General features: G+C 41.3%; 1 protein-coding gene across 3 annotated transcripts in view; it reads right to left on the bottom strand.

Moving 5' to 3' along the window:
* The window catches only part of DPP6 (dipeptidyl peptidase like 6), a 497,800-nt gene that overhangs the window by 396,240 nt on the left and 75,300 nt on the right, over positions 1 to 26,260 (bottom strand). The window contains exon 1 of one of the 3 annotated variants that reach the window (XM_083466764.1): positions 1,261 to 1,501. The exons of the other annotated variants lie outside the window; for them this stretch is intronic. Coding sequence (XP_083322890.1) covers positions 1,261 to 1,347 — 87 coding nt within the window. The 5' untranslated portion in view covers positions 1,348 to 1,501. Of the gene's footprint in view, positions 1 to 1,260; positions 1,502 to 26,260 lie in introns of those variants that run through there. 3 annotated transcript variants of the gene reach the window in all.

Raw genomic sequence — 26,260 nt, 5'->3', positions numbered from 1 at the left:
CCAAAGGACTACTCACCGCAGTGCCGCCTTCTGATGGATTGGCCAGTCCTTGGGTGCTGCTTTCCTGCTATGTGACCCTGGGCCCTCCTGTCCTGAGTGCGCCTCACATCTTTTCCTAGCAGCCTCCAGACTGGAGGCTAGGGCTGGCGCCTCAAACAAATAGGTTTGGGTTGATGATTTATCAGGTGAGAAAGGAAGACTGTAATTGACTTCAGAAACCCAGGAGCTAAATTGCTGGCGGAGCTGTTAGAGAAGACAGCAGAGGTTTCAAAGAAAAGCTATATATGCCTCTCTGCCTTACCTATGTTGCATGAGAAGAGAGGAGCCCCAAATCGACGGTGTGTGTGCTTGCATACGTGTGCATGTTCCTGTATCACAAAGGATGAGAAGCCCCCTCTCTGTGGTTTTGTTTCCAGGGTGTGTGCCTGTTTAAAAGGCATGATTTCCCCACCCGCCAAAGCAGCAGCAGCAGCAGCCTTGCGGAAGTACAGAGCAAAATTGCTGATCCAGAGCTTTACAACAAAAAGAAGGCTGTTGATGTTGTTAGTTTAAATGAATTGAGTAATTCATCTCTCCCTGCTCTCCCCACCTCCCCTCTCCAGTTGCTCAGCGCACCTCTATACATCATGCACTAAATTTCAGCTGACTCCTCGTTTTAAAGCCTTGGGAGGAGAGAGAAAAAGAGAATGGGGAAGGAAAGAAAAGGGGGAGGGGGGAAATGAATTTCCATAGTAATTTGTAGCTGAGCTGAAACAGAACAACTGCAGCCTAGAAATTAATGTATTCCTTCATTCCATGACGTTCTTGTGAGCTCTGAGCTCCTACTCTGTCCTCCACCTTATTAGCATGCACTTAAACACAAATTGAATTCTGAATAATTCCTGTGTCTCTAGCAAAGTTCCTTTCCCCTGGCTTTTCTCTCTCACGCCCACCACACCCACTCCCCCCTCCGCCACCCATCCCAAACTGCTGCTGTATTTTCCTGTGCAACACTACAGACATCAGCAAATGCAAAAATGCAAAGGCAAAAAACCCCACAAGTTTAACAAAAAAAAGAGAAAAGTTTTAACTCTGTGTAACGTGCACTCGGTTACTACTACTCTATGCAGACCAAAGGAAACACCCATGCATTCAGGATATGCATTCTTAAGACTGCAGAGAACATAGAATTTATTTTGCAACATTTATTTGTTTCAACAGGGACATTTCTGGATGTAGTGCCTTGGAAACATGCAAACCAATGGAAGAACAGTTACCTACCAGTTTACTGATGGCAGAGGCTGCTGAAGAAAAAGTGGTGCTGGTAGTAGTGGTCACTTTTTGGTGCGCTGATATCATCATTGACATGGTGGCAAAAATGACAAGAGATCTCCTTTTACTCTTAAATCAGATCAAAGCCATGCTCTGCCTTTCCACCACACAAAAAGCTTCTGGATCCTCTCTTGCACTCAGCATGCCTTCTCCTTTCCATTAGGAAATCATGCCCAAATAATCCAACATCTTTCTCATATGTGGTTTTGCTCCTCTTCCTCCAGGGCTTTGTAACACCAAGATAAAGTAACCTCTCTCCCACTCCTTCCCAATAGCAAGTCCACAGGAAATTTTTGTGAATGGCTTGCACAAAGATGAAATCAAGCCACTTACAGGCACAACTGCTCGCTTCACCCCAACTTAGCTCTGCAAATTCTCTCTGTGATATCTAGCTAGCTAGATATTTTACAACCCACCCACCGTCTCTCCCCCTTCTCTCTTTTCTCCTCTTCCCCAAGCCCACCGGCTCCAAATGCGGCTTATAGTCTTTGGTTGTGATAAACCCCCAACAATATTTATGCTGTTGCCTTAGCCTGTCGTAAATTATTTCAGCTCCCAGGAAGAGATAGCCCCTCTGGCTCTGCTGGGTATGCCATTTTATTTATGTTGCACTTACATACCTGAATACTGAACTCTGTATTTAAATAAGACAACAAATCAATGCTACAAGGAAGGAGAAAGGGGGAGGGAGGGAGACTAGCAAGTCACTAGGTCTTTCCTTTTCAAAGTGCTGAAATAACAAATAGATTTAAATAAACTGTTGAGCAGGTGAGAAAATATCACTGTTGCAATATAGGGGTGTGCCTCTTATATATCAGAGGGAGTGGGCAGGAGACTCACCATTAACAGTTCAGTTAAGTCTCTGCTATGGGTAGTGCATTATCAATGGGGGATAACCAAATAGGATATTGCTACAGTCAGTATCTCCTGCCAACCTAGCAGTTTGAAAGCACGTCAAAGTGCAAGTAGATAAACAGGTACCGCTCCAGCGGGAAGGTAAACGCCATTTCTGTGCGCTGCTCTGGTTCGCCAGAAGCAGCTTAGTCATGCTGGCCACATGATCCGGAAGCTGTACGCCAGCTCCCTCAGCCAATAAAGCAAGATGACCACCACAACCCCAGAGTCATCCGTGACTGGACCTAATGGTCAGGGGTCCCTTTACCTTTACAGTCAGTATATCTTTTTGAGCTTGAGCTTCTCAGAAAGGTTGGAGGGTTACCAGTTGGTTCCATATTATGATGGGTTTGAAGGTGTACTCAGGTGGCAATTTAGACCAACTTCCTAACCGCCTCCAAATGCACTCAAGACACCCCTGAAAGCAGCTTCATGCAAGAATGTTTCCAGAAAGGTAGCTGTGTTTGCTGGTTTTGCTGCAACAGACTAAAAGCCTTGTGGGACCATGCAGACTAGCAAATTTATTATGGCATAAAGTTTTCATGAAATAGAGTCCACGTCTCCAGATGTATGATGCACTATCCTACGCTGGCAAGCAGATATATATTTTACTCTACATTGCAGAGTCCCACAGCTATGTGCATATACACCTGTCAACTTGAGAAAATGCTCCATGTATCTGATGCAGTGGGCTTTGTCCCATGAAAGCTTGTGCCACAACAATTTGCTAGTCCCTATGCTAGTACCACAAAAGTGACTGCTGTTTTCATAGGAAGATTTCCTACACAGGTTACCACACTTTTGTAGCATGCAATGCAGACACTTGTCTGTTCTCACTTGTGTACAGGCAGCAGGAAGCCACAACTGGCAATGAATTCCCATCAAGTTTACCATGCAGCCCAAATGTTTTGCCATGCATGTTTCCTAAATAATATGTGTTCTTTAAATGGTAAGGATGCAAGAAGCGCCTGCTGGCCTACCTAAGCCAGCATCTTGCTCTCATGTTGGTTATCCTGTGGGAAACTCTAAAGCAGAACTCAGGCACAAAAGCATTCTCCACTCCTGTGGTTTTCAGCAACCAATAATAGCAATGTATACAGGAAAATAGTCTTGTGGGAAGCAGCCCTCAGAGGCAAGCTTATTTCTAGTTTTGCTCTCTCTTACTTTTAATTCTTTAATTCTTGAAAACCACACATTTGTCACTGGTAAATGAAGGGGAGCTATGAGCTTGCTGGATGTTCGGAGGTGGGCAGAAGGTGGAGCTTAATTACTCCTTAATAGCTTACTTTGTCTCATTTGGGGAAAAAAAACTTAACAAAAAAATTACAGTTCATTGTTTTCAGCTGAAATGAGTAGATACCACAGTGTTTTCCTTTGGTCTCAAGAAATGTCACAGCTATTCTTTCTATAATGAGTTGTGGTGCTGTAATAAAGGGTGGGGCGAAAGCCCTACTTTAGAAACATTTTGTAAAATAGTACAAGGACCAAGGTAAATTCCTCTTGATTTACCTATTTCAGTAACAGAACAGGTGTGAATGCAAATTAAAGAGCTGTCATATAGAAATAACCATGTGAACCACCAAGAGAAATATCTGAGTGAAGGAAAACCCAATGTGAATATCTGAGTGAAGGAAAACTCCTCTTTAAAGAACATTGTAAGAACACGTAAAGAGCCCTGCTGGATTAGACCAAAGACTCATCTAGCTAGTCCAGCAGCTTGTTCCCACAATGGCCAACCAGATGTCTATGAGAAGCAAGCGGTTTTGTCCTTAGTTCAATACTGCCCTCTTGCTTGCATGATAACAGGCTATCATGGCTAGAGAGAACTTGCACTGCACAATGCATTACTTGGGTCATACAGAAAACATGTGTAGCACACTAAAATCAGAAAGGAATTACTTTCACTTGTTTTCCAGAACAATAGGTGCACTAGGATCAGGATTTATTCTTATTGGTCTCTATCTTTCAATAGGAAGAATCGGGTCTGGATACGAATTAAGGAATTTGTCAGATAGCTAGGGATAGATCAGTGGGAAGGGCCATAGCTCAGTGAGGAGAGACTGTTCTCTGAAATACTGAAAACCTGCTTCTGGTCAGTGTGAGCAATACAGAATTAGATGGAACAACTGTCTGACTCGGTATAAGGCAGCTTCCTGTGTTCCTAAAAGGTTTTCAACCTCAGGGATTCAAAACCCTGCCTCAAAAGGCATGGCTCAGTCAGCCTGACCACAATAATATCTTTTGTTGTAAGCTGGCATCTGTTTCGGAAGACAATGGAGGAGTGTGCCTTTGGGAGTGAAGTCAAACCAGAGTTACAGCACCTGCTATGGCTTTAGAGACAGATACGGGAGAGACATGTTTTGTTGCAGCTGGGGCAGATGAAGGCGTCTGGTTCTGCTGATACAGATGCACCATGGGGTATCTTTCCTCTGCACTCCTCCTCTGGCCACTGCTGTGGATCCACGACATGACCGTCTGTCTCCAGGCACTGTGCTCGTCTGCAAGGGATTTTCACACAGCAGGATTGATGCTGCCAGGCTTCTCATTTGCAAACATCTTTGTAACACAGAGTTGGTCTGCCAACAGACCTGGGGATCCTGCCATCTTCCATTCTGCAGCCATGATCAAGCCAGCATAGACGTCACCGAGAGAGGAGTGTGAACATGCTGGGAATGTAGGCTTGGAAGAGCTTGTTTGAGACTCTGTTCCACCACGTGGTGCCCGAAATCTTCCACTCCCAAAATTTGCAATGGCTACTTTCAAAACACAATACCAATTGTTACTTTTCTGAAGAGTATGTGCTTCCTCTTATATATAGCTTTAAAAAAAATAATAATTCACAAGGATTATAAAATTTATGCCACTGTATGTGGTTGACAGAAATACAGGCTCGGGGTATAGCACAAAGGGACATGGCGCTGCAAGCTTGCTGAAGCTAACCTGGTCTACGTATGGTCAGTAACTGTATGTGAGACCACCTGGGAAACTGATATACAGCTCCATGAGTTCCATCATAGAATAAAAGCAATATATAAATCCGATAAAATAAATCATATTCCTTAATATGAAATAAAACTGAACGTCAAGAGCAACATTTGCAGAAGGCACAATCTATCAAAGTAATCTCATGTGTAACATTTGAATGAAACATTGCAAAACAAAAAACCACAACCCTTTCACAAAATCCTTTCCGCCTCCAAACAACCAACCAACACATTCCAGATGAGGCACAAATGCAGCATGGGGGGGGGATATATCTCCGACAGAATAAAACTCATCATCAGTTTTATGACCTATTCCACCCAAAGAGAAATATCTTTATTTTAATACCCAGTTATCCTATGCTTTTTATGCATATAAGCTGCCCATTAAACGAAGCCGTATTGAATGGCGAAAGGGTAATCATAGTTATAATACAAACTTGATTTTTCCAGTTTTGTTTTACTTATTTGGCATGCTGAATTGCTATGGTATTTGACTGCCTTATATTTCAAATGGCTCTGCTCACTTAGTCTCACACAGGACAGGGGCCTCGCACGGTTCATTCATCAGAACAGATTGACACATTAGCAGCTTGGTGCATAACAAATTGACTGGCCATTCCTAATTATCTCTACCTTCACAGTTGTGCTATTCTGAAGAAGGAAAGCATGCCCATTATGAACATACGAAGCTGCCTTAGACTAAGTTCCTTGGTGCATCTAGCCCAGTGCTGTCAATTACAGCTGTGGGAAACCTGTGGCCACCCAGATGTTCTCCAATTCCAGTTCTCATCAGCTGCATCAGGACTTCCGGTCGGATCGCGAGGTGGAAGCAAGCGGGTTTACCCTCCAGAGAGGGAGACCAGCTTCTGTGAGGCAAAAGGGGGTGCTACAAGGGCACCGTAGCCCCCCAACAATCCCCTGAAAGGAGATTCAGGGGCCAAGATCCCGGCGCTGCCGACGAGCGGTTCCCCCGGTCGCCAGGTATCCTCTTTTTTAGAGGAGACGAGAGTGACGGGGTAGAAAGGCTGGCAGTGGGACGCCATTGCTAGGCTCCAGAAACGAAGCCCCGAGCTTGTGCACCAGAGCGATCGGCTCTCCAAAAAAAAAAAGAAATTGAATTGGAAACTTTTAAATGGACTAAAATATTATTAATTTGGACCTAATTCGATACAGATAAGGTGAAAATAGGTGGTCAGCCTTGTCTGGATTACCAAGACTACACAGGGACTATTCTCAGAACGGAACGGAACAGTGAGTAAAGACAAACGGGGGTTGTTTTGGCGATAGGATTTCTCTCTCTCATGGATTTTTATTTCTAGATAGCCACTTTCAGGTAATATTGTTCTTGTTGTTTAGTTGTTTAGTCATGTCCGACTCTTCGTGACCCCATGGACCAGAGCACGCCAGGCCCTCCTGTCTTCCACTGCCTCCCGCAGCTTGGTCAAACTCATGTTGGTAGCTTCAAGAACACTGTCCGATCATCTCGTCCTCTGTCTTCCCCTTCTCCTTCTGCCCTCCATCTTTCCCAGCATCAGGGTCTTTTCCAGGGAGTCTTCTCTTCTCATGAGGTGGCCAAAGTATTGGAGCCTCAGCTTCAGGATCTGTCCTTCCAGTGAGCACTCAGGGCTGATTTCCTTTAGAATGGGTAGGTTTGATCTTCTTGCAGTCCATGGGACTCTCAAGAGTCTCCTCCAGCACATCTGGTTTAAAAGGAAATACACTAGCTTCCATAGTTTTAGACTGCACAGCCGTTGTTCACATGGACTGTAAAAACTGTTGTCATGTTTTTGCATACTTGGTTTTTGTCAATTGTGGGAGGTCTGTAGCTCAGTCATTTGCATGCAAGAGATCCTTGGTTCAGTTCGTTGTGCTTCCAGGTGGAGCTGTGGGAAAGCTTCTCCTTCATTTGCTCCTTCCTGAAACCCTGCAGAGCCACTGCCAATCAGTGTTGACAATACTGAACTAGATGGACCACAGGCCAGACTTGAAGCTGAACTAAAGTTTCCTTATTACCTGGATTTTCTTGAGTTCTGTTCTCTGTTCTGATGGTTGTTTTGGTTATTATGCTGTTTTAATATTGGTCTAAAGGACTGGAACCATTCTACTGCTTCACTCAGTGAATGGTGGTTCTAAGACTAAGATTAAATAAATAAGACCAAGCATTCTTCTGGCTTACTTGGTTTGTGGATCACATTTGTAGACATAAACATTTTTTTCTCTTTTAAAATATAAAATTAAAGGTCCCTAAATAAACTTGGTGCTTCAGCCACCTCTAGATCCAAAAGGATTCCTACCTGTGGCGATGTCTGTGGGGTGCTCTTGTCAATCACTGCCAAAGTAATCTTTAATATCTTGATCTTGCAGCCTTGTCTTCCTAAGAGACTTTCTCTAAAGTGCAGAAGTAATCGCCGTCAGAGCTGCCATTCGAACTGTTATCAATCCCTTGGCTTTTCTATTGGACTACTGCTAAGCCTTCCAGCATCTCTTTTAAAATGCAGGGCGCAGAGTGGGGTAGCATGTCGCATTCTGAATGCCAGACCGATATTTTTAAAATGCATTCTCCCTCTGCCCACCCATCCCCTAAATATTTATAAATCACAGGAGTTTCAGGTAGCCACTGCCATCATTAAAAATGGTCCTAGTGACCAATGTCATGTAGGATGAAAGGGACTGAGCAGCCTTCCATATTTTGGGCAAATCCTGCTTGTTATTTTATCTTCTTCTGCCTGTTTTACTCAGAGGCAAAACAAAAGCTGGTGGCCTTGCAGAGAAGAGAACTTCTCCTTCCTATGATCACTCTTGTACCTCCTTAATTCTGATATTTTGACTTATTTTTATCCTTTCTGTGCAGAGTTGCTTGTACACTAGGTTAGAGACAACCGCAATTTAGTGGTATATGAATTGTTGAGATTAAATAACTGTAATTCAAATAGAACAGAATACATTGTGATCTGCTGACCTTTGTGTCTGCTGTCTGAGATGCTAAATGTTAACTGGCCAATTTCAAGGCTCTCTACCCTTATGCTTCTTTTTCTTTAAAGTGGACTTATGCAATATTAAAGAGAAAGGATGCCCTCTGACAGAGAGACAACTCCTCTGTAAAGCCGGACGCACGGCTACCTTACAGAGATCTGGCTTTGGGGACAGGAAGGCAGGCAGCGGCAGGCAAGTGACCTGCCCACCTCAGGAAAAGGCCATGTGTGGAAAGCAACTGTGACTCAAAGAAGTAGCTTAGTTCCACCCTGAGATTTAGCAGTAAAATACTTCATTCCTACACTCAAACTGAAAATGGCTTTTTAAATACTGGTAAGTTTGCAGACAGATACAATAAGCTTCATGGCAACTAACAGTACTTGGGAGTTGAGTGATCAGATGCATTTGGCTTAGCCTCTCTGGGAGATGCTTAGCAGCAACTGCAATTTTTCAGTTTAGATTTTTCCTCTTTTAGCTGCCTTTTCCATGTCTCCTTTCACCTCTTGGATGCTCAGGAGTAAGCAATGAACTAGATGACTCCTGCTTTAATGGATACTGCTACGTAAATTCCCATCTGCTTTGTTCACAGGCTGAGAAGACAAAAGTAGCAGCAACCTTTGCATTGAGTAAGGGACTGCACGACAGCCTTCTGAAAAAAGGAGATGCCACCTAATTGTTTCTGCCCAAGGGAACAGAACTAGTTACACCTTTCTCCCGAACAGTTTGAGCTGTCTCCTTCAATCAACCCAGGAGAACTAGCAATAAGCTACTGTTAGATCTTCCAAGAGCAATTTGAAGCAGCAAATCAGCATCTAGAAATGTACAAAACCTTTAAGCAGTAGTGCATTCAGTAGTAGAGGATACAGCCGTAAAGTGTCCGTGTGAGAACTGCCCCCACAAAAGAAGTGGGGATAAAACCTAACTACAAAATCGCGTCCTCTGTACTAAAAAAGCTTGCCCCTAATTCCAGGCATATGGGAGATTACTTCAGTCCTGATTTGTTCACAAGTAAGTACCTCTCCACTTGCTGAAATTAATGTAGTCTCCTTATTATCATAATCATTTCACAGGTCCAGAGCCTGCATTTTGATATTGTGCATTTGCAAAGAAGTGCCAAAGTTAAGCCTTGATGAAACTAAAAAAAAATAAAAAATGACAGAGCTGACTACTGGTAATGACCTTGAGTGACTCAGTTTTTAAGGTGGGGGATAAAAAAAATACTTCAGAGATATAACTCAGAATGGGTTTATAGGACATTGTTTCCAATGAATTTCTCCACTCCAGATACTTCACAAAATTTATTCATGAACTTGAAACGGTAGGGATGCAGAGTGGCACTGGGGATGGCAGGTACTAATAAGTAACTGGACCCCTCACATTGCTGGCTGTGGTGTTCTGATTAGTTTTTGTGTTGAACCTTGCCTGAGTCATTGGATGGCAGAGGTCAGACTTCAATACCTGTGCCGCCTTCTGTGGTTAGATTTATACATGTTATGTTACCAAGAAAGCAGCCCCCTCATACACCGTTTAGAGAGGCCATATGTCTTATTTTACAAATGGCACTCCTATATTCCAAGTCTAGTTTAAAGAACCATAATGAGGGTGCTCAGGGGGCCTTGAAATTGACCATTAACCAGACAGCAGGTTAATGAAACATACAAACCACCTGATCACAGTTCGGTCACATCCATCTCCCACTTCAGTGAAATGTGTTTCTACTTGACTGTAGCAACTATTTTTAAATTTGCACAAACACATATAAACTATAGCATATTCAAACATTAAGCAAATCCATGTCCTCTTTTTGCTAATGCATTCTCTTTTTGGAGACACATGTGTAAGTAGCCAACCTATCTAAAAGGTAAAGGGACCCCTGACAATTAAGTTCAGTCGCAACCGACTCTGGGGTTGCAGCGCTCATGTCGCTTTACAGGCCGAGGGAGCTGTCAGTTTTTCCGGGTCATGTGGCCAGCATGACTAAGCCGCTTCTGGTGAAACCAGAGCAGTGCATGGAAATGCCATTTATCTTCCCGCTGGAACGGTACCTATTTATCTACTTGCACTGTATGCTTTTGAACTGCTAGGTTGGCAGGAGCAGGGACCGAGCAACGGGAGCTCATCCCGTCACGGGGATTCGAACCGCCGACCTTTTGATCGGCAAGCCCAAGCAGCACAGTGGTTTAATCCACAGTGCCACCCATGTCTCATAACTACAGTGGAGTTATTGCAAAACACATGTGAATTCCATGCTGGCTTTGTTACAGTGAATAGAGAGGGAGGTGATGAAACAAATATATATAATTTAACCACTGTTGGCATTACCAGGTGGCCATGAACATGAGCATGAAGAGAAGGACTGGAGGACATCATCTGTGAGGAAGTGGAACGGAAAATTACTAAAGGGTAGATATAGCTTAAGATCTATATATAACTGTGGCAACAGGACATGAGGCCGAGTTTTTGTCAACCTGTTGATTAGGATACTATTATTGCAGGATAGCACAGGGAGTAGCTTGACTCTGCTGGTTTTGCTGAAAATAGCATGAAAGAACAGCTGGCAGAAGGGGGACTTCTAAGAGAGAACTATCTAAGGCAATTAGCCTCAGTTTTATTGATTGAAGACAAAGTGACAATGTTTTAAAAAATAATTCCTGGGGGAGGGGTAGATTCAAGGATGCTCTGTCCCATCAGCAAAGCCTCACTTTGGGCTGACCGGGAGAGGTCTAGATCTTGTTTCCACCTTAAGATGAGAGACATGGGTCATCCTCTTTTGTTACAGCTGTCCAGAAGACACAATGAATTATCGCTATTTGGGAGTTATCAGCTATGGTGGTTGAATTCTTATGGGCAAATTCACAGCAGTGTAGGATGCCTAAGTTCCTTCTTTGAAACATCATCCCATTACATTTAGGATGGGCGATGTCTCTATTATCTCTTGGGTGCCTCCACTGGACTCCAATTTATTTTTATATGTGTGTTTATTGTTGCTGTATTTTGGGAGTTGGTCGCTTTAGGATGCTTCATGGGAAGCAGTAAATAACTAATAGCCTTTATTGCACTTGTAGTTGCTACATCTGGGGAACAAAACTAGTTGTGTGTTTTCTTTTCTGTGGTCTGGATTTTTGTTTCCCAGCCTGTTTAACCCTTACACTGCCCTGTGCCAGTGTTTACAGTGCTGAAATGAATGTGTGAGCTAGAAAAATTGTCAGGGAGTCTTTAATCAATAGTGGGAACGGGGGAGCCTTAATACATTACATCATGGTATAACATAGAACTTGGTGAAAAGTCCTGATTTCAGAATGCTGCCTAGGCATAGAACACTATGAAACAGATGCCAGTTCTTTCCAGCCTCATCAACTGGAAGTTTCCGGTGGCCACACTAATTATTCAACACCTTCCAAAATGGCACGGGTGAATAAGCTGGGTGTGTGTTTATTATTTGAACCAAATGGGAAGGAAACGAAACACTTTGGAGGACAGGGTGAAAATGCATGGTGAGAACGACCCACGAAAGAAGAGTGGCAAATGAAATTAATGGACTATGCAGAATTAGATAATATGACAGGAAGGATCCGAAACCTGTGGGACCAGAGATTCTTAGAGGACTGGAGTAAATATTTGAACTATTTTAAAAGCAATTGTAATAAACAGATTACGCTAGTAGGACTGCAAGAAGTTTTGTAAGGAGGACTGTGCGAAATATTGCAATGAAGACTATGAAGAGAGTTCGACGATTAAAAGTAATAGAGAAATTAAGAAATGTAGACAAAGTGATAAAGATTGAAAAATCTTCAGATGTGGCCAATGGAAGTCCAAAACATTGTATAAGATAAGTATACACACACACACACACACACACACACACACACACACACACAAATACATGATGGGTTTGACAAATTAGAGCACTCAGTTGGAAGGAACGACATCAAATTCGTATGCGACCTAACTGAAATATGGCAAGAAAAGCTGAAATGTTTGAATACATAGAGTGTGGGGAAATCTGACAAGACATCCAACATTTCTACTAATGTAGAGTCAGCAATGCAATCCTGTTAGAAAAAGGAAATTCTATTTTTAGTTGCACGTATTAAGAATAAACTGAATGCAATGCCTGAGAAATAATGGCATCAATGTTCTCAGCATATGCTGCATGTCAACCAGAAACTATTTGGTCACAGATGGAAGTCGATTGACATTTGTTGTTGTTTTTGTCAATGGCTGCCATTCAAAAGCCCTGCTTAGCAGCAAAAAATGCCTGCATCATGCAACTCATTTCACATGGGTGTACGATCTGCACACCTGTTAGCACTGTTCATAGCCGGCAGGGACAGGTGACACGTAAATGCCACATGCATTTATATGTGCCAGGATGGAAGAATATATGTTGAACTTATTATTGCACAGGTGGTATTAAGCTCCAATTTTCTCATATGAAGTAAGTGCAAGGACAGCCAACCAAACATGTAACTTTCTGCTCTAAATATTTATTATTTCAGAAGAGGAAGTCAACAATGCTTGGATCACCACTGCCTCTTATTAAAACTAAAATAGAAATAGAAACAGAAACACCTACTGTTTGTGGTCCCCGCTTCTCTCCACAGGAATGTTTGCCTGTATTAATGGGCACAGGCCTGATTTTTAAAAGGCTGTATTTATTTATTACTGGTGTATATATACTGTACACCACATTTTAGGGCACAATTAACAAGGGCAGTTTCGGAAAATGTAATAACCTAACCATCCAATTAAAATCACATTGCACCCCCTTAAAACTGAACAGTAGCAGTTAAAACATTGGCTGAACTTAATAAAAGCAGCAGAAATTAACAAAAACAACCTATTTTTTTTAAAGAGTTTTACAGTATCTTTCTAGGGGAGAGAACTCCGTAAGTGTGGGACCTCTGCCAAAAAAGTTGTGCAATAAATTATAGCTTTCACATGAATAACACATAACCATCCAAATTTGCATTTAATTAAGCAAGCCTATGTGAAGTTCATGTAGGCTTGGGTCACTATGACTTTACTTATAAGAACATCCCCATTTACCTGAGCGCGTGCACATTTTATTATGTAAATATTTTCACTTTCCCCAGGACATATGGATAAGTGGAGCTGGACTGCAACAGCTTAGAAAACCTTTGGCCCTCCGGATATTGCTGGACTACATATCCCACAATGCCTGCTTATTGCTCATAGTGGCAGGGGATAACTGAGGTTCAGCAAACATGTTAAGCCAAACCTTAGCAGCAGCATGGTTATGATGAGATAGCATGGTAGGGAGGCACCACACAAGAGGAAAAGCAGCAACTACAGTATATTCAACATACATTACTTCTGCGAGAGTGGCTTTGTATTTTGATTTTACACAGGTGCTGAGTGTACCTTTACCGCTCATTGCACAGAGCTGCTTATACCGGGGAAGTTTTGATAGGGAAAACAGGATGTTTAGTGGATTTCCTTTTAATAAGATTAAATTATATGATGCATGTAGGAGAGATTAACGTGCTTAGCCTTTAAAACACAAATCACACTCCCCGAAAAGTCTTAAGAGTTTTGAATTAGAAGGATTTGCAAAGCTGAAGTGAGCTTGTGCATCTGCAGCCTCTTGTTGATTGTGGGATTTAATTAGCCCACTCTGGGTCCTGATTGTGTGTGGAAGGGAGGGGAAAATGTATTTTGCTAATTCACTAGCTGTTTTGTGAGGTTTGTCTACCTCTCTCTCTCTCTCTCTCTTTCCAGAACATGACTGACAGCCTGTTTACAACACATCCCTGATGTCATTCTCCTGATGCTACACCAGTAACAGGATAAACCTCCTTCAGTGGAATCTTTTCTTCCAAGTGCAAAAATGAGAGTGTTAAAGAAGAATTGAAAAGCAAGGTTTCTCCATCTGTGAAATCAATATGCCCAGTTTTGTTGGTGTGTAGCTGCCTCTTTGCTTTCTTCTGCTCAACACAGACAACAGAGATTCTTAGATCAATAGCTTCCCTACCTTCTACTAAAGACATTAACATGTGTTATATATATAAAATTTTACAGCACATACACACATACTCACTAAACTAAACATAAAAGTAATAATACACAATCAAAGAAATACAAATAAAACATAGTAGCGTACGGAAACTTACACAGATCAAATAGTCAACAATATATATATATATATACTGTATCATATTTCAATTCTTCTTTTCTTCCAATTGACTTCCTTCATCCTGAACACAGTTCTCTTTTCGTTTTTGGTAAACTATCTCCTTCTTAGTTCATTATTACCCATTTTCTTTCTGTTTTTAGCTTTTATGCCATAATTTATTTTGCAGAAGTTAATCGAAACAAGTCCAAGTATTAATTAGAGGGCACCGCTTTTTAAGGCATTCGCTATATTTTCCCCATTCTTTTTGAAATTTTTGCTTGGGCTGACCCCTAATGGCTTCTGTCAATCTAGCCAATTCAATACAGTCAAATAGTTTATCTTGTCACTCTTTTTTTGTTGGTATTGTTTCCTTTTCCCAAATTTTGGCAATTAGTGTTCTCGCAGCCCCTGTAGCGTAAAGGAATATTTTCTTATTAACTCTGGCTATATCTGTGTCTAATATCCCCAATAAAAAGCTTATTTTTTTCTTTTTCTTTTTGTTTTGTTGCAAATACATACAAAAACTTACAAACTTGAAAAGGAAAAAAGAAATTAAGAAAGATTACAAAAAGAAAAAAAGAAAAGAAAAACAGAAACATAAATATCATACACTGATACAGTTAAATCTTAATAAAGAAAAAAGAAAATCATAAATAAAATGACATTAAGTTATTCATTATTAAACTAATACTTTACAGATCAAACACATATGTTTTAAACAATTACCTCTTCTGTGTCATCCATTTTCCTAATAAACTGACATTTCTTAAATATTTCATTTCTTTCATGTTTTTTGTTCTTTTGTTCTTTAGGCTTCTGTCAATCTCACAAAAGTTCATTATTCCTAATTGAAACTAACTTTATCTGTAGTTCAGTGTTTTCTTAACAAAGTTTTGTTTAAACATTTTCTTTAGCTCTTCATACACCGTATCCCAGAAGCCTTTAATTTTATCACCTGTCCACCACATATGTATGAGTGTCCCCTCTACTTGACTACACCTCCAACACAGATCTGATTTTGTTTTATACGTTTTACATATTTCGGTTGGTGTCAAATACCATCTGTAAAACATCTTTATTAGATTTTCCTTTGTCACTTCACAAGCCGTAAATTTCCAACTTTCCATCCATAATTTTTCCCATGATGAAAATTCAATAGTTTTACCTATGTCCACAGCCCATCTAATCATTACCTCTTTTACTTGTTCATCCTTAACCTCCCATTCCAGTAATGTTCCAACATAACACGTGTGTGTTTTGCCTGTGCATCAAATTTAAACTGTCCTTTCCTCCCCTCCCCATAATTTTTGCATTTGCTCTGTGAATGACTCAAGAATGGTCCAAAACCCATGGCAAGTTCTCCAGCTATGCTGTGTGGGAACAGCATGTTGTGTGAGAACCACAAGGAGGCAGCTCTGAGTTCCTATTGGAAGAATTATTGGGTGCTAGAAATGCAAGGATGTCAGAAAGTGTCCATTGTACAGTAGAGCACATCAATTTACACATCCATTGAGAACAAGAAGTGAGGCTGTCCTCTGAGTGCACCTGCATTGTGAGACAAGATGGTTTGTACCCGGAGAAAGGGCCTTTTCAATTATGACTCATCTGTGAAATTCTCTCTGCAGAGAAGATTACTTGGCGCCTACATTGCTGCCTTGTTGGTGCCAAGCAATACATTTTTATTCTCTGAGGCTTATTGAGTTTTAATTGTTCTAATCTGCTGTCCTAATTGCAGGTTTTTATCATTTCTTTTACGGTCGATCTGTGGCACCAAGCTGATTTTGATTTGATTTTGTCTTGTTGTTTACTGTTTGGGGAACCATTCCATTGGAGAGCTGTATATAGATATATAAAATAATTGTTTATTGTAAGCCACCCAGAGAACCTTGTGATGGAGTGGCACACAAGTGTTATTAATAACCAACCAAATAAATACTTCACTGCTGCCACATGCAATGGAACATTTCAGGCAACAAAACTGGTAGAGTAACATTTCCGGGGGAGTCGGGGGGGGACATACTAAAAACTGGAATTGACATAGACATTTCCAGTTATATAATTTTTCAGCAGCAAACATCTATCTGAGAATGTCATTTCAACCATTGACACTTGCAGAGACCTCTAGGGGCATCATTTAACAACAGTTAACCAAGACCCAGCCATGACACAGTGTCATGATTTTTCTCCCTTTGCCTATCTGTACATTTTATTTTCAGTAGGATTTTATTTCTTCTTTTTTTTTAAAGGTTTATTTTGTGTCTTGGGAAATCAGCCTTCACGGACATTTATCACTGGAAATATAATCCTCGTAAGCCAACCTCCATCCACATATCTACAGCAATCAGATAGGCTGGCCTGCCTGGCTCTGTGTTCCACTCTTTCCATTTGGCTTTGTTCAGCACACCATACCAAGATTTTATGCAAGAGTCAATATTTAGAGATTATCACCAGCTTTGTAGCTCAAAAGGGATTTTTCAAAGGAAGATGTGGAAACTAGCTTCCCCATTCCCTGGGCTGCCTTATAAGTCAATGGGAGTTAGCTTTTAATGCCTCCCCACCATCACCAAAAATAAAATCAGCCAGGTTTTAATTTTGCTTTCGTCACTGGGTGATTTTCAATACTCAGAGGCACATAGAGACTTTCCAAGTTTGCTACATTCAACACAGAGTCACACCCAGTCACAACCCCCTAAAAGGAACCTGTCTGCAAAGGCAGGTTTGTTGCTTCCATAATTTATACTTGCCTCTAGGCATATACCATTAAAAATGTAAAGCGACCCCTGACCATTAGGTCCAGTCATGACCAACTCTGGGGTTGTGGTGCTCATCTCCTTTTATTGGCCGAGGGAGCCGGCGTACAGCTTCCAGGTCATGTGGCCAGCATGACTAAGCCGCTTCTGGCGAACCAGAGCAGCACACGGAAACGCCATTTACCTTTCCGTCGGAGTGGTACCTATTTATCTACTTGCACTTTGACATGCTTTCAAACTGCTAGGTGGGCAGGAGCAGGGACTGAGCAACGGGAGCTCACCCCTTTGCGGGGATTCAAACCGCCGACCTTCTGATCGACAAGTCCTAGGTTCTGTGGTTTAACCCACAGTGCCACCTATGTCCCGTGTTAAGAGTAGGGGTGGGCAAATCAGTTGATCTTGGGTTCTCATTTTTCCCATCTTAAGTTCAGTTTTCCGTATATCCACAACAGTTTGCAATGGTCCTCCTCGGCTATTCCAAACATCTCTGTCCAAGACTTCTTCCACCGTGAGCCAATGCTAAGAGAAAAGCTGTGCCTGGACCAGAGCCACGAACGCTCAGGATTCTACCACCACCTGTGCAGGTGTGCCCTCCCCTGTCTTGCTATCTACCACAGTTATAAAACCCACATTATGTGTGGACAGGCAGTGTCTTGGGGATGCAATCCCTTCCTGACTCAACCAGACCCTCTGCCGTTCTGTCGCTCAGTACTTAGCAGAATCCTTCAGATCAGGAAGACACCGTGAAAAGCCATTTCTATTTTAATTCTGAACACAGGCACACAATCACAGTGTGCCAAAAGGAAGAGACCACAGCTGGTACGGAAATTAAATTTACTTGCATGCTTCCAATAATGTATTAGACACAGTGCAAATGATAGAGGGATAACAATAAAGAAAACACATTGGAAATTTAGGCCTAGCAGGGGACTTAAGAAGTTTAGGGCATTCTATTGAATAAATTTTGTGACTCTTCCTAAAAAAAACACACCCCCAAATGCATTTATTTCTGCTCTTTGTGTAAGCATATGGAAAATAATGATAAACCGGTTCTCTAATGGTCACATTTTATGTCCTCGTTTTAAAAATGGGAACAAACTGTTAGGAAAGGAACTTTAACCCCAATGGTTAGATTTTTCTTTCTCTTCACAGTTGAACTTTTTCAAATATCAAGACATTTTCAGACATTTCACTTTTAAAGATAATTCTGAAACTTAATTTGTTTATTTAAATGTGTATTTGATGCCGCCTGCCATAAAATCCCAAGATGGTATACAGCAGGGGTAGGCAACCTAAGGCCCGTGGGCCAGATGCGGCCCAATCGCCTTCTCAATCTGGCCCATAGACAGTCTGGGAATCAGTGTGTTTTTACATGAGTAGAATGTGTCCTTTTATTTAAAATGCATCTCTGGGTTATTTGTGGGGCATAGGACCTCGTTAATCCATATATATATATATATATATATATATATATGCAGGTTTTGGTGTCTTCGGGTGTCTTCCCGTGTAAGAGTTGGGGTGTCTAGGCGACGTTTCGACGAGGTCTCACTCGTCATCTTCAGGCTGGTGCTTACGGCTTCTTGTTACTGGAACAGAGCAGGATCTCAGTGTTTGAGTTCCTATAAATACTGTTGAGGGGGTGTGGTGTATTCTGGGCAGAGAGGAAGTTCCCAGGATAGTGTGACTTTTCTTCTTTTGTTCCTTAATTACTTGAGGGATATCTTGAGTGATTTCTTGAGTGATATTCTGAGTACCACTTAGGAGGGTCATTAAGAGTGGATTAGTTGCTAAAGCTTTCGTGTCTTGACCTCTTGAACTTGTGAAGACACAAAAAGCTTTAGCAACTAATCCACTCTTAATGACCCTCCTAAGTGGTACTCAGAATATCACTCAAGAAATCACTCAAGATATCCCTCAAGTAATTAAGGAACAAAAGAAGAAAAGTCACACTATCCTGGGAACTTCCTCTCTGCCCAGAATACACCACACCCCCTCAACAGTATTTATAGGAACTCAAACACTGAGATCCTGCTCTGTTCCAGTAACAAGAAGCCGTAAGCACCAGCCTGAAGATGACGAGTGAGACCTCGTCGAAACGTCGCCTAGACACCCCAACTCTTACACGGGAAGACACCCGAAGACACCAAAACCTGCATTCCTGTACCCGTGAAAATCTACGAAAGCATATATATATATATATATATATATCCATATATACATACACAGTCCAGCCCTCCACATGGTCTGAGGGACGGTGGACTGGCCCACAGCTGGAAAAGGTTGCTGACCCCTGGTATACAGCAATAGCATTCAAAACACAACAATAAACTCCACACACAGAAGCAGTAGTGGGGAGCAAGGTGGGGTTCTGCCAGTCATCTGATCTTTGTCCAGATGAGCCACTGAAGAAAACCTGGATGGAGAAGGGTACAGCAGCAGTGAGGCTGGCACAGAAAGGTCAAGTAAGAGGCACAGCCCCACCACACCAGCCACTGAAATACAAAACAGCAAAATGTCCCACCTGACAAAAAAATTAAACCAAATGGTACTAAAAGCCAGAGGACACCATGCAGTCTCTAAAGCAGGCAACCCAAGAAGATGAGGGTAATATCCTGGTTCAGTCATGTACTCACTAAATAGCCTTAAGCAAGTCACTGTTGCTTCGCTGCTCCACTAGTAAAACATGGATAAGACAGACCTATTGCACAATTGTAAGAATTACTGAGATAATATACATGAAGTGATTGAAACACACTCCTACGTCATTACTCAAACTGCCTATACAAAAATCCAACCATGGGTAGCGGATGCATCATTAGCACAATATGAAAACATGTAAAATGCATTGCTGTATGCTAATAATTAAAAATGAGGGAGAAAGCAATGTATACAAGCACAAGACACTCAATTTGAAATGAAGACTTTGAACAACCTTATTATTACAGGTTGCCAGTTACCCTGTGGTCATTTACTGCTTTATAGGAAAAAAGATACATACAATCCGCTTTTCCAGCATGTGTTCTATCTTGCAATATAGGTGGTTATAAACAAACACTACAATAATAAAACCAACTTCAAAAATTAAAAAGCCAATAACTAGCTACAAAATGTACCACCTTGTTGTGAAAATTGCTCTAGGGAGAAACCTCAAAAGCCAAATGAAATAAGGAAGGTTTCACAGCCCTTTTACGATGAAAATGGAGAAGAACATTTTCAGAGGCACATAATTCCACATTTGGTGTGTTCATCCATATACTGAAGTATGCTTTCACCAGACCCCCTCCTCCTACCAAATATAAATGTCATTTTAATACCCCTGTTTGTCACCATACTTCATCTGTCTAATAACAATTAATGAGGCTTGCAAAACAGCAATTCCTGAGTGTTGGCTAAGTCAATGTTCAGTCTGAAAATCAATCTTTAGACCGGCCGGGGTGGACAGACTTCAGGCTTGTGAGATCTACTTTGTTCTTTTGCTAGACCCTCACAGTCCACCAACCAGAGTCAAGCACTCGCAGTCCTCCAACCAGACTCACAGTGTCATAATTAAAGAACTGTGTGTTTTTCAGCACATCTTGAGCCTAGACATTTGTTTTCAGTACCAGAAATGAAATGGAGTTAAAGTCAGTCAGTCAGTCTCTGTCTGTCTGTCTCGCTCTGTGTGTGTGTGTGTGTGGTTAGCTTTCTTCATTTCAACAGCCCAAATTTTGCAGATGAATAGGAATTTTGTTGCTGCTATGGTTTGAAGTCAGAAATGCTTGTCCATCTGTGGCAATTCACCCAGTCTACCTTCTGCACACACTTGTTCTAGTTCATAAAGAGAGGATGCTAAAGTACCCAAGACACACCTTTGTTCCCAGTGATTCCTGACCCCAATTTACACAGCCCTATTCTGCCATCATGTGGCAAATCACCTAGAGGTCACATTCAGGAAGAAAAGCTTCAGTAGGCTGGTTAGTATGAACAGTGACCTTTTATACAGTCTGAAAACGCTATAAACAGCAGAGATCAGCATCATGATACACTGAAGAGGTTTATTCCGTCCATTTCCTAATGTTGCATAATGTTAGATATTGGTTATTATAGGAGCTAGAAAATGAGACAAGGATAATATATGCCAATTTCTGTGCTCCTACGATAACTGCAAATCAAATCAGCAATATCCCAACCACAGTGAGATAACTGACTCAGCTTTTTCTCCTCTTCTCCCCATAAATTTCCTCCAACTTTAATAGCCAGGCTGAAACGCAAATATGCTTTATGTATTTTCTACTGAATATTGGGTCTTTGTGGAAGAAAATAATTGAGATACTAAAAATCTACAAACCAATTGTTTAGACTTTGCTCTTCAGGGTATCTCCATAAAAATGTTTGTAAAACCAATTGAAATGCATTGCTCGGAGCTATAATAAATGTTCAGGAACAGCATATTAGAAAGTTCCAATTTATATGGGAGAAAAATACGGCTGTGAAGTATTTATGCATGCAGGATACAATATTAAACTGTGGAGCGAAGCTGCTTGCACTTATAGCCACTGAGAGCCTCAGTTACAAATGACAGGATAATTATTTTAAACAGCACTCCACAAGAATACAGTAACAAAAAGGGTAAAGTAATTCATGTTTTGAGGTAAGTGCTAAGCAATGCACCTGTACATCAAATGAAATACAGTACAATTTCAGAGTTACAAATACTTTGGTGATGAAGTGCCATTGGCAGGAGACAGTCAGTATATTTGCACCTTTCTCTCCTGAGGAATTTCAGCTTCCTCAGAAGTGATCTGCCACATTATTGAGAAGCCAAACTCTTTCCTCAGGTATCTGATGTTCTTGTCTGTACCTGTTATGAATTCCAGTCACCAGTAGTCCATCCTCTATAAAGTGTGTTGGCAATTTCTATCAGGAAATTAACCTCAAACCCAGACAAAAAAAATGTTCAGAGAGGGTTTCCCCCCCCCTCCCCAAGCAATTCAACTGTAAAGTGGAATTTAAAATCTCTCAGCTGCCTTAAATCCAAACTAAACCCTTAACACCTACAAAAACCCAACAACCAACTATCTGAATCAGAACCTTGGAGTTTCAATCAGCAGAACCGAAAGCGCCAAAAAGTCCCAAGCAGCATGTGAGGATGATTACAAAGATCTGCTCAATTTCTCCAAAGATTCTGGCATTCCTCTAGGGTTATATTTCCAGAGTGTCCGCAGGAAATCAGTGTGTGTGTAAAATTTCAGAGCAAAGCAATTATTATTTTCTATTCAAGATATTTTCTATTCTAAACCTCTTCAGTGTATCATGATGCTGATCTCTGCTGTTTATAGTGTTTTCAGACTGTATAAAAGGTCACTGTTCATACTAACCAGCCTACTGAAGCTTTTCTTTGCTGTTTTACATTTTACTTTATGGTGCAGACCTCCGGAAAGGCAACAACAACAAAAAGGTCTCTCTCTTTCTTGGGCTCTCAACTATTTATACATCAAAAGAATGAACACAACACCTTTTATAGGTTTACCATCAACATTCCAAAATTCTACTTTCTTGCTGTAAGGAAATCAGAGCAGAACCAAATAACTATGAAATAATGGAGCAGAACTAAAGGAATCTACTCATCCCTGGGTTGATGTACTTCTCTGCCGCATGTATTCCATGCTTGTGGAAATAGAAAGGCTGTATGTATGAGTGTAGCAAAAACACGTTTGACATCTATGCAATGGCCTCATAGTGTATTTCTAGCTTTGCCCTGAGGCTGGATAGCTCAGTCAGTAGAGCATGACACTCTTAATCCCAGGGCTGTGGGTTCAAGCCCCACGGTGGGTGAAAGATTCCTGCACTGCAGGGGGTTGGACTAGATGACCCTTGTGGCCCCTTTCCAACTATACCATTTTAGGATTCTATGATATGCTAAGTGTTTGATGAAGAGGACTCACCCTCAGTCAAGTTGGCTACATGGTGTTAACTAATGGTTTCATCTCCTTTACCTCCTATAGAAAAGAAGTTAGTTTTTAAGGAATTAAGAGATTGCATTAATAGTGTATCATTGTTGCATTATTAACATATGTATCTTGTGGGCCTTGTATTTTGTAACGCCTCTTCTGCTGACTTTACAAAAAACTACTATTATCCATGCTAATCCAAGGCATTAAATGGAGGAAAACCTACAACCTTCATTGATGGTTTCCAATGTGACTTTTATATACAAGTTGCTATGGTGTTTTGTTTTGTTTTGTTTTGTTTTGTTTTGTTTTGTTTTGTTTTGTTTTGTTTTGTTTTGTAACATGCTTCTAGCCTTCCTTCAGTTCATTCATGCCCCAAGCAGAAGCTGGAAATGAAAACATAGCTCATACTTACTTTTCCCCTTTTTTAGCATCTGTTGGAAGTGAACTAGCTAAAACGTATCTGCTGTTACTACAATAACAGTTTGAATTCAAGGTCAGGAAATCAATTCCTTGCATGTGGAAGTTGTAAATACCGAAATGATAATTCAAAGCACCTTCTTTTTGGGTGGAGGGCATCAATTTGAGGGGAGGCTGCCCTACATGACAGAATGACTCTCCCCACTTGCAAAAACTAAGGTATCTGAATGAGATGTTTGATGTGACAAAGTGTCATGATTTCCCCTAGGGTGGCAAGAGGACACTTTTGAATCATTACTTCCATGGAAAATCATCACTGCTGGTTGCAGTGAAATACATTAATAGCCTTTTTTTTTTGCTTCCTGGGGATAATAGCACTATTAATGCATGTCAGCCCCGAAGCCTTCTCCATGATGAAGGCTTCCTTTATTGATAGCCATTTGTATGTAAGCAATTTTTTTAATAATAAAAAACACTACTGGAAAGGCTGCCTATTGCATGCTAGCAGCAGATTAAAGATGGCCTTAATGAATAAGTAATAAACAACTTTAATTAAAAAAAAATGGGGGGTCACTTCAAAATCCTCCCACAGCCTGCGATAAAGCAGTGATCAGTAAGTAATCTGCTTTCTGCAATAGCAGCTCTAATACACTAAGGACTCAGTTCAGCAGAAATACTGTATCATCTCTACTCTGATGTATAATTTCAAGGGTGGGGGTGGAACTGAGGTATTGTATTAGTGAGAAAGAGTCTCACGATCCCTTTTCTTTAAATTACATGTCTTGAGCCTACCTGTATGGTTGGGGGGGGGGGTGATATAGACTAGCAAACTATAGTCCTAATTCTGGAAAGTGTCTTAAACCAATAATTCTAGTTACAGGTAGGCAGCTGTGTTGGTCTGCCATAGTCGAAACAAAATTAAAAAAAAACTCCTTCCAGTAGCACCTTAGAGACCAACTAAGTTTGTTATTGGTATGAACTTTCATGTGCAAGCATACTTCTTCAGATACACATTTAAACTAATAAGTTTCACTGAATTTCATAGCTTATGCCAATTTTCAAAAACCTATGAACTTTTAATGTTAAGGAACTACAACTCCCATCATCCTTGGAAACTGGGTATGCTAGCTAGACTGAGCTGAAGTGCTATAGTTTCCCTGGCTCTGGCTGAAAGTTAAGGCCTCTGGTCTATACAGTCCATTCAGCATTCCATTTCTTTATTCCTCTCTTGGACAGTGACACTGCAGAAGGGTTGCTCACCGAGTTCCAAGGGGGTGGCAGTTGTGGCCTGGCCCAGCTTTTCTCCTTGGGATATGGAGGAAACCATTTCCCCTTGCAGTTGGCCATTGGAATCGCCTTGGCCAGCCACAGGGGCTTGCATTTAAACTGGCCAATAAAGGCTGTTGAAGTAGTCCTGGCAAGAGCGGTGGACCAGAGTGCAAAAGTCTTCACTTGGTGCATCACTCCAACCCCATGCAGGCACAATATCACAGTAAAGGGGTCTGGGTAGAAGTTCTGTCCTGAAGCCAAGTGGAGGGCAGATGAGCCATAGAACTTCCAATAGTAGCCTGGAGGGGTCAAGCTTAGTTGACCTGCATCTTGAGATAGTCCTTAACCCAACCACAACCCTGATAAAAATTCCTGCTTTCAGGACAAGGGCCAATTCAGGATATACACCCAATGCCTGAGACAAAGCCTACCTCCATCTCTTATCAATAAAGTTGTGGCCAATTTTTAATCCCATAAAGTTTCTGTTTCAATCTGCTTTCCTGTCAATACACTAATCTTCTGTCCAGGGGCAGGGGCGCATTCTGTGCCTCGGTTCTCAATGAGATTTGGTACTTACATGTAGGACACAGTTCTATGCTTCAAGTCTGAATACTACACACATTTTAAAAGTGCGGGGTGGTGGTGGTTCATCACACAATTTAATACAACATGTGCTTGGAACACTGATGGAATGAAAATTTCTGATGCACATTCAAGAGACCACTTTAAGCACAAAGCCCAGATTGATATTCCTTGCCACACACACCAGTTTTCAAAGAGGGGAGTTGTAAAACACATTATGATATATTATGTTGAGTTATGTTTTTATTGTGACATTTTCCTATTGGATCAGATTGTTATTAGCTGTATTATCTTTGCTGTTTATTTTGTTGCTTCTTCAGGTTGTAAACTGCCTTGTGTATAGTAATATAGAAAGGTTTGAAAGTGAAATGAAATATCTGAGGTGGCTGGCCGTAGACCAGAGTTCTGCTTTGTTCTAAACTTACTCTGTAAAAGTCCCCTGGTCGCTGCCCACATTATATACAAAATAAATATTTTGTATATGATGTGGGCAGCGACCAGGGCGCTGCCCTGATATATTTTTTAATCTGGATGTTGACAGCAGAGAGGGATAAGGGAACAAATAAATTAAACTGCCAGGGGATGAATATACACACATTTCTTACATTTATATACTGACTTTCTTCTGTCATGGAACTCAAGGCTGCATAAGTAGGGCTTCTAGAAAGTATTCCATCCAGGTAATCATCATCATCATCATCATCGTCTGGGTTGCCAGACATGGCTCTCCAGCACTGAAGTGTTGGTGCAGTCCTCTGGAAAGGGAGCAAAACTATTTTTCTCTTTTGGTGAACCCAGTATACATAGACAGACAATCTCAAAAGGACTATTGTGGTTTGTTGCTTTGCTTCAGTCCACGACCTCCATTCAGCTGGTTTGTGGAAAGGCTGTTGAACAATCAATAGTTATTGTACCTTGCCCCAGACTTGATTTCCTCCCTCCCCTCCTGACAGCAGATATTGAGGCCATTCTGGCCAGGACCTGAATAGCCAAGCAAGTTAACAAGGCTCT

This window comes from Podarcis liolepis, assembly GCF_965112155.1.
Source record: "Podarcis liolepis genome assembly, chromosome: 12".
NCBI classification, from domain to species: Eukaryota; Metazoa; Chordata; class Lepidosauria; order Squamata; family Lacertidae; genus Podarcis; species Podarcis liolepis.
This window is presented reverse-complemented; position numbering and strand designations above follow the sequence as displayed.